This window comes from Meriones unguiculatus, chromosome X, assembly GCF_030254825.1.
Source record: "Meriones unguiculatus strain TT.TT164.6M chromosome X, Bangor_MerUng_6.1, whole genome shotgun sequence".
NCBI classification, from domain to species: Eukaryota; Metazoa; Chordata; class Mammalia; order Rodentia; family Muridae; genus Meriones; species Meriones unguiculatus.
This window is the reverse complement of record NC_083369.1, coordinates 35239941-35249721: the sequence shown is the minus strand read 5'-3', so window position 1 is coordinate 35249721 and position 9781 is coordinate 35239941. Positions and strand designations below refer to the sequence as shown.

At 41.2% G+C, this 9781-nt stretch overlaps 1 protein-coding gene across 1 annotated transcript; it reads left to right on the top strand.

Moving 5' to 3' along the window:
• Positions 1-1056: 1056 nt before the first annotated feature.
• Ubqln2 (ubiquilin 2) lies at positions 1057-4460 on the top strand. Its single transcript, XM_021630219.2, has one exon. It carries the CDS (start codon positions 1328-1330, stop codon positions 3248-3250), a length of 1923 nt encoding a protein of 640 aa, XP_021485894.1. The 5' UTR covers positions 1057-1327; the 3' UTR covers positions 3251-4460.
• Positions 4461-9781: the final 5321 nt, after the last annotated feature.

Genomic DNA, 9781 nt, shown 5'->3' with positions numbered 1-9781 from the left:
TGCCATCTACATGCCTGTATTGTTACTATCTGTTTAGGAAAACATAAATCCACAGAAAAATCCAAATCCAAAGATCATCTATTATTTCTTCATAACTACAGTGCATTTTACTCATGCTTTTTGAGACACTTAATATTATGTGAACTAGCCACCATCTTTTAGACACTGGGAATGTTTTATTGTATGGCAGTATCATAGTATGTCTGAGTAATCCTGTGTTACACATTAAAACATCTAAACGCTATGTTTTTAAATGCTACGCTGTTTATATATATCATACATATGTTTTTTTGAATCAATGATTAGGTATTTCTAAACAAGGTTGCAGATATTTAAAATGCCCATTTGTTTTTTTCAAACTGCCCGGTTACAACAATTCATACTACAACTAGCATGAGAGTGCATTTTCTCGGCTCCCAGTCAAAAAGGTTTAACGTTCTCTTTCATCTTTGCCAATCTGATAAAATCCAAAGTAAAACCTCATGGTTTTTATTTAAATCCCTTGATTAGTAGCGAGCTGAATCATATTTTTAGAAGCCTGTTGACCGCCGTTTCTCGCTTCTTTTGTAAAATGCTCGCTCCCGCCATGTCTTCCCTTCCCCCACCCGGGTGTTCGTTTTCCCTTTTTGCTTTGTCAGAGTTCTTTACTATTCATTTTTCGTCCTTTGCATGGGATCGGTTCAATTCAGGCTTTCATCCTTTCACTGCCTCCCAGATTGCGAATCACATTCTCCATTGGTCTTTCAGCGTCTGCTAAAGAAGCTGCCTCCCTCTTCCTCCTGCAGGCCTCCTCCCTTCCCCCCTCGCCTCGCCTCGGTCCCCTCGCTTTCTCTTGAGGCCGCCTGGCTTTTCCTTCTCTTCCCCCTCTCTTTGTTTATTTCTCTCTCCCTCTTTCACCGCCCCCCCCTCCCCCCGCCTCCTCCCCCTTTGCAGGTTAGGAGGTTTGCGCTCAGCCGAGGGACTGTGGCTGGGCTGGCGCCGCGTCAGCAGGGGGCGGGGCGCGGCCGGGGGCGGAGCGGGGCGGGAGCGCGGGCACCGCAGCTGCGGGAGTTGCTGGGAGTGCGCGCCGGCAGATCACAAGGCAGTGGCGACGGAGAAGGCCTGGAGATCTGCTCGTTCAGCCCTTCGCCCGCGGCCTACGCCGAAGCGTGTGTGCGCATCCGAAGAGCGACCGGGAGCCGCAGCCTTCAGCTCTGAGGTACTGTGCTCCGCGCTGCTCCCCGGGCCGCCCCAGTCCGTTTCGGCGGCGCCTTCTTCCTGCCTCCTTCCCTCGCGCCCTCTCGCTCGCCAAGCGCCTTCCCTGCCAGCCTGCGTCACCGCGGCCGCCATGGCTGAGAACGGCGAGAGCAGCGGTCCCCCGCGCCCCTCCCGCGGCCCTGCAGCGGCTCCAGGCGCAGCCACTACAGCCGAGCCCAAAATCATCAAAGTCACTGTGAAGACCCCCAAAGAGAAGGAGGAGTTCGCGGTGCCCGAGAACAGCACTGTCCTGCAGTTCAAGGAAGCGATTTCCAAACACTTCAAATCTCAAACCGATCAGCTCGTGCTGATTTTTGCCGGAAAGATCCTGAAAGATCAAGATACCTTGATCCAGCATGGCATCCATGATGGACTGACTGTTCACCTTGTCATCAAAAGCCAGAACCGTCCTCAGGGCCAGTCCACCACGCAGCCTAGCACCACCGCGGGAACCACAACGACGACCACCACCACCACGGCTGCAACAACAACAGCGACATCGACTCCCAGGAGTAGCTCCACACCTACTTCCACAAATAGCAACCCGTTTGGGCTGAGTGGACTTGCTAGCCTTAGCAGCCTGGGGTTGAGCTCGACCACCTTCACTGATCTTCAGAACCAGATGCAGCAGCAGCTCATGGCCACCCCTGAGATGATGATCCAAATCATGGAAAATCCCTTTGTTCAGAGCATGCTTTCGAATCCTGATCTGATGAGGCAGCTCATCATGGCCAATCCACAGATGCAACAATTGATCCAGCGAAACCCAGAAATCAGCCACCTACTGAACAACCCAGATATAATGAGGCAGACTCTCGAAATCGCCAGGAATCCTGCCATGATGCAAGAGATGATGAGAAATCAAGACCTCGCTCTCAGTAATCTTGAAAGCATCCCAGGTGGCTACAATGCTCTGCGGCGCATGTACACTGACATTCAAGAACCCATGCTGAATGCCGCACAGGAGCAGTTTGGGGGTAACCCGTTTGCCACAGTGGGGAGCAGTTCCTCAGGGGAAGGCACCCAGCCTTCCCGCACAGAAAACCGGGATCCGTTGCCCAATCCTTGGGCACCACCGTCAACTACCCAGAGCTCTGCCACCACCAGCACGACTACAACCAGCAGCACTAGCAGCACCAGCACCAGCAGCACCGTGTCTGGCACTAGCTCTACTAATACTACCACCGGGAACAACACCGTGGCTGCAGCTAATTATGTGGCTAGCATCTTCAGTACCCCCGGAATGCAGAACCTGCTGCAACAGATAACCGAAAATCCCCAGCTGATTCAGAATATGCTGTCTGCGCCCTACATGAGAAGCATGATGCAGTCGCTGAGCCAGAATCCAGATTTGGCTGCCCAGATGATGCTGAGTAGCCCACTGTTTACTGCGAATCCTCAGCTGCAGGAGCAGATGCGTCCACAGCTCCCGACTTTCCTGCAGCAGATGCAGAATCCAGACACACTCTCAGCCATGGCAAATCCGAGAGCGATGCAAGCATTAATGCAGATCCAGCAAGGGCTACAGACTCTAGCCACTGAAGCACCTGGCCTGATTCCAAGCTACGCTCCAGGTTTGGGGTTGGGAGTGCTGGGAACCGCCATAACCCCGGTAGGCCCAGTCACTCCCCTAGGTCCCATCGGTCCTATAGTTCCTTTCACCCCCATAGGCCCTATTGGGCCTTTGGGACCCACTGGCCCTGCAAGCTCGCCTGGATCCACCGGCACTGGGGTCCCCACTGCAACCACTGTGTCCAGCTCTGCACCTACTGAAACCTTAAGTCTGACATCAGATTCTGGACCCAGCCAGCAGTTCATTCAGCAAATGGTGCAGGCTCTAGCTGGAGCAAGTCCTCCACAGCTGCCGAATCCAGAAGTCAGATTTCAACAGCAACTGGAACAGCTCAACGCCATGGGGTTCTTAAATCGTGAGGCAAACTTGCAGGCCCTAATAGCAACAGGAGGAGACATCAACGCGGCCATTGAGAGGCTGCTGGGCTCCCAGCCATCGTAATTACATTTCTGTACCTTGAAAAAAAATGTATCTTATTTTTGATAATGGCTCTTAAATCTTTAAACACACACAAAATTGTGCTTTCCTTTTATTTTGATTCTTTTAAATCTGTCTACTTATAAATCTAATACGATGCATTTTAAGGTGGAGTCCCTCCCTTCCCTTCCTGCTCCTCCTTCTCCCCGCCACCCTCCCACCCACCCTCTCCCTTCCCTTCCAGCCTGCCCTCTCCCCTCTTTGTTTCCTTCCCTGCTTCATTCCTTCCTTTTCTTCTTTTGATTTCCTTCCTTTTCTTATTTGAATGGTGGGAATCAATACTGTTTCACTCAAAGGTGTTGCATGCAAACACTTCTCTTTATTCTGCATTTATTGTGATTTTTGGAAACAGGTATCAGCCTTCACAGTTGGGTGAACAAGTTTTGTCCTACAGATGTCCAGTTTATTTGCATTTTAAACATTAGCCTATGATAGTAATTTAAATGTAGAATGAAGATAATAAAAACAGAAGCAAATTATTTGAAGCTCTCTAATTTGTGGTAAAATATTGCTTATTGTGACTTTGGCATGTATTTTTGCTAGCAAATGCTGTAAGATTTATACCATTCATTGATCGTTTTGCTATTTGTACACAGTACAGTAAGCACAATTGGAATTGTACATCTAGAAGTATTACTGTAGAATCTGAGCAGGATATGTGTAACCAAAATAAGAAAGAATATAAGAAATATTCCTGAAGCTAGGTATGTCTCACAATTTTGTAGAATCTTACAGCATATTTGATAAATTTCTCAGTGAAAATGTTGGCTAGGCAAGTTCAGTTAAAATATAGTAGAGATGTTTATCCTGGTTTCTCTAAGTATACATTAATTGTACAGAAAACTTACAGTGTAACATTGTGTCAACAGTTGCAGATTGATTGTATATGACCTTAATCTTTGTGCAGCCTGAAGGATCAGTGTAGTAATGCCAGGAAAGTGCTTTTGACCTAAGATTTCCTCAGCTTCTCCCATGAAGAGACCCTAATATGCATTTTGATTTGTAATTGGAAATGTAACTTTTACTGGAAGTGTCATGTGATGTTTGCATTACTTTTAACTGCTATGTATAAAGGAAAGTGTATCTTTTGGCTCTATCAGTTATTTCTCTTGTGCACAGGAAAAAATGCATTAAAATGACTAAAAAAATAAAAAAAAAATAAAAAATGGAAAAAGCTCTTCCTTTTTGCCTTTTGGCCCTAGAATCGGTATCTAGAAGGGTTAGCTTCCCCCACAAATATTTCTTTAACAGTGTTGCTCTACAGAAAATTATTTTGGTATATCCCCTTAAAAGTTAACAAAATATTAATTATTATTCTTTCACATATTTGAAATACATATTTTTACTTTGTCCAGTGTTTTTTTTTTTTTTTTTAGTTCCACTAAATTCTGTAGACCTACCATACCAGTCTGAGGTGGGAATATGACTTTTATTCAGTTTTTCTGATGGTTCTCATGTTTATTTATTTTTCACTAGATGAACATTACCAGTAGCAGGCTTTCCCCAAAACAATACATTGGGAATTTGGCTGGGTTTAAGTAGAAAAAAAAAAAGTCAAAAACTAGTTTGCTAGAAGCATGTGTAGGTTTATATGGTTTATTTAGTTGGGGTGTGGGATACTGGGAATACTTTTATCTTTTAATATCCTTTGAGAGAATTTTATTTAAGTCCTGTCTAATTCCTGATAATTGTACTCCTAGGTATTATACTAGGAAGCACATTGTGCTGCTAATGGGAGCTTCTAGTGTGTTAATGTGGTCATTTTATTATAAAAAAGTTATTTTCAGACATTATTTTAGATTAGCAATTCACCAGTTCTATCAATGGTAAAGGTATAGCATAAGTACTAATTTTGTTAAATGTAGCATAGGTACTAATTGCCTGTGCTGCACATTCTATAGCAGTGCTGAGTAATAAAGATGGCAATAGCAATTTGGTCTTATTTTTTGCTTTAGCCAGAATGTGTTTTCTGCAGCAGTTTTGTTTTGTGAAGAAACATTTCTCTGGGAGATGGCCAGTGAGTCTGCAAAATTCTTTATACTTAATTCCTGGTAAGAACTCATTGTCCAGCAAATATTCGCCATAATTATTTTTAAATAGTTTCTTTTGAAGATAGCTAATGACATTTGGCCCATCCATTTTTCTCAGAGGAACAGCTTAGGAAGTGGTGATGTGTTATTTCAATGCTCTGTGGTCCTGGGTATTTCAGATAAACACAAAGATAGCGTAAAGTAATAAATCTGACTTAATGATGTGAATGATTTTAGAAGTAAATACTAAAACTGGAAGCATAGAAAGTAGCAGTAAATCTGTCACCACATGAGAAGCTGGATGCCATATGAGGCCTGACTCAGGCAATTAAGCAGATAACATTTGAAACATCCAAGGAACAGAGAATCCTTAAGCTTTGCCAAGTGTGTGTGTGTGTGTGTGTGTGTGTGTATACACATTTATATATCACATATGTATATAAATATATAATATAAATGTATTTAAATAAATAATATTTATTATTAAATAAATACATATATTTATAAGCCATATTAACATATGGCTTATAAATATATATTTAAATATGCTCTTTAATTCCAGAAAATAAGTGTCTTCATTAAATTTATTATCTCTCCCCTCTACTTTTTAGTTTATCAATCAAAAAAAAAATCCCTTTATGTTGGCCTCACCTTATTTTTAGCTGTTATTCCTCTTATATGTGTTTTAATTCATATTATTTTATTGTAGGATTTTTATAGTCTTTTATTTGGGGTTATTTTCATCTGTTGAACAATTTATTCACTTAGTCACCATTGACTCAAAGGTATAGCCTGTATTGCTGTCCCGCTGTTCAGTTACTGAGAGTCACCATCTCCTGAAATTTGCTGGGTGCAAAAGACTGTGATTGAGCAGCATGTGGTAATGAGGTGGGAGCTTAGGCCAGCAGTGCTCACTCAGAGCAGGAGACTTCAACATCAAGAGAACTTTATCACCAAGAGCACTGCTCGTTTGCTCCTTTGACTTCTACTTCGTGTATGTACAAGTATATACATTTCCATTTATGGTGAATGGAGACGGGTAGTAAGAACAGATAAACAATGCTGAAACAACTCCTATTTTTGCCTCTGATGCCTCCATGTTAGTTGAGAAAACAGGTGTTTGAATACGGTTGGCCCAGGTCTCTTAGAGAAGGTGTTGTGCTTTAAATTGTGTCAAAAATCAGAAAATGGAGTAAGCATTATCAGGACCTAGTATAGGGATCAGTCATGTGACCCATGTCTCACATTTGCAAAGTGACTCAAATCTAAACTTGACATTATCCTCAAATAACTAGTAACTCCAGCCAAATAGAGTGACCTAGTAAAGGATATTTAGCATAAATCTTAATTTGTAAGAAGTTTAAATACTGGTAAGCTAGACATTTCTATTTTGATACATTTTCTAAAAATAGTGGGAGGCATAAATAAGTAAGAATTACACTGTTCCTTCAGTTACTTTCCTCATCAAGTTCTTGCCCTTTAAGCTAGAAAATCATAATTGGTTTGTATTATGAGTTTTTTAATTTGTCAGAATGTCACAGAATTTCCTAAGGTTGCAATGTCACAGAACTTTGTAAAGTTGTTAATATCTTTTAATATGACCCTGTCAACACATTTTCCAGAAATTCCTTGAGAGTTCTTTTGCCCTTTTAATTTTTGACAGGTTTTGCTCAATTTTTATTTTTATCACTTTTGCCAATTTATTAGAGGAAGAACAAGAATTAAGAAGCTGTTCTTACACTGCTGTCTTTCCAGAAATCTGTTGGGACACTTGATGGAAAAGCAATCTTATAAAAATAGAAAGGAGAAACATGATTTGGCAGATATCAAACTGCAGGCAGATAAGAAAATAAATTTTATTAAGTGGTACGCATTTCCTTAGGCTTTAGAATTTGATGTTGGATAGCCCCCACCCCCCAAGATTTGGTTAAAGCTCTTGACTTTGAACCAACAAAGTCAAGGGTTTACAAAATCCAACCTTTGAAAAACTAGGGGTTTTCCTCCTACCCCTGCCAACATCCAATGGCAATAGTATTTAGCAAATAGGAATTGAAACATATAGCTTCAACTGCATTGAGGTATTTGAGCACAGACAGACTGGAGGCCTTTTAAGAAAGTACTTTAAAAATTCAATTAAAGAACTTTTTAGAACAGAGCCTGAAGTGATGGCCCAGGGGGTAAGAACACTTGCTGTATAATTATGAGGACCAGCACCCATGTAAAAAGCAAGGCATTGCTGTGTATACCTTTAACCCTAGCAATGTAGGATGGACACATCCCAAAAGCTTTCTGGCCAGCCAGTCTATCCCAAAGGTGAACTTCTGCTTCAGTGAGAGACTTTATTTCAAGGCAGTAAGGCAGAAGGCAATAAAGTAAAACATCCAATTCCTTGCTCTGGTGTCTACAGGCTTATGCACTTTCACACTCATGAATATGTATCACACATAAGGTACACACACAGACTTCTTGGACTAATGTGTGTAGTAGCAAACTTAAGCTAATTTCAGAAAATAGCTGACTTTTAAAATAGTTATTGATGAGCATTATGAACAAGAAATGGTGCTCTGCCTTAATTTGGATTTCATACTACCATCGTGTCACACAGTTAATTTCTCTGTTACATTGGAATGGCAATAATCCCTAGCAAAGTCATTGCTATGCTTAATTATCATAACAACTTTATATGATAGGATGATTTTTAGGTTCCTTAATTTACAGATAAGGCTAGATAACTTCCTGAAGGTTACACTGCTAAAAAGTGTCACATTCAAGATCTGAACCCAATTCTGAAGTTCCAGAACATTTTCCTAACCAGTATAGAATATTGCACTGTTAATTAAATAGATTCTATTAATTAAATAGGTCTATTAAATAGATTCCTCTACTAATCTACCATAGAGATTGTATAGTTCTGTATCAGATGGCCTAGTGCTGTTCAGTAGGCACATTATCTCTTGTTAAATAAACACATCTTTGCTGCTATTTACTCTGGAACAGGTTACATAAAAATGCATGCATGAGAACTGTCATCATAAATATAAAAGCAATTTAGAGCCCTGCTTTTCTGACATTTGAGTTAAGACAATATTTGAAACTGCTTTTTAATAACATCTGTTTACAGTGGCTTAATAAGTGTGGTATGTCTGAGGTTGGCAATCACTTGGGCCACTTGTGCTACAGCTGCCCTGGAGGCTGTATGCTTATGTTGAGCTGCCTCCCAAAGACTCAGGAGCCTATAGCAACTGTGTACCTTACTGAAACATGTGACAGTTCCTTAAAATGTTTTTGAGAATAAAATGGAGTAGTATGAGCTGGATCCATGGTTCTCAATCTGTGTGTCATGAGCCCTTGGGGGATCAAATGGCCCTATCACATGGGCTGCCTAAGACCACTAGAAAACACATATTTACAATTAATAACAGTAGCAAAATTACAGTTATGAAGTGGCAGTGGAGATAATTTTATGGTTGGGGGTTACCACAACATGAGTAGCTGTATTAAATGGCTTCAGCATTAGGAAGTTTGATAACCACTGAGCTAGATGATAATAGCTGGACAATAGATGGGCAGTACTTTGAACTGTGTTCAAAAGTTGCCTATCAGTGTGGGTAGGTATTTCCTGTCCCATTGCAGATGTATACGAAGGCAGAGAAAATGTAATTTAATGTGACTATCAAGAATCAAAGAAAGGCCAGTGGAAGGTTTAATCTACTAGGATTCAACATAATAGGACTAATATGAATTGCTATTTGTTTCAGAATTGAACTACCAAGAGTAGGTGGGTACATAGCTTGAGAGTGGCATATATGAAGAAGGGTGGTTTTTATTTACTGTAAGTTCAACGTGAGCTAGTTGTGTGAGGTTCAGTGCATACACGTGTAATGAAATTTTAGACTTTTCTGGAAGAGGCATGATGCCCAGAACAAAGAATGGTTTGTTCTGTACTTTATAGTTTATGTGGGAGACAGGGCCATATCAGAGTGCTACAATTAAGATGTACATAGATAACCTGGAAAGTGACCAAGATGGTGACGGGGTTACCAACTGACACAATTATTGAAAAGGTCAGGAATGCTTTCATCTAAAGAGATTGTGGGTAGTTTCAAGTAATGGAAGGCTTTCCATTCCGGGGAGCGGTAACATTTACTTGGAGTACTTCCAGAGGGTAGATGAATTCAGATAATACAAGAAATCTGAAATTTGACTTGCTATTTAGGGACTTTGTAGCTGTTAATCAAAGATACTTTCCAAAGTAAGGTCTGCTTAAGCAGAGGCCTACTTTGTTGAAATGGTCAATAATGATTTCGTGCATCAGGTACAATTCTGGAATAGAGAATCTCCAAGATTTTTAGTAAAGCCAATGTCCAGTTACTTTTCAGTTTCTCAGTGGAACTTCAAGGTCTGGAAAGAAAGTTGTTCTCGAATAAGGTCATGTTACAAATATCTGCATTTCATAGCTAATAAA

Excerpts from the sequence above, each read along its gene's own strand:
- Ubqln2 (XM_021630219.2), top strand. The coding sequence starts at position 1,328 with ATGGCTGAGAACGGCGAGAGCAGCGGTCCCCCGCGCCCCTCCCGCGGC.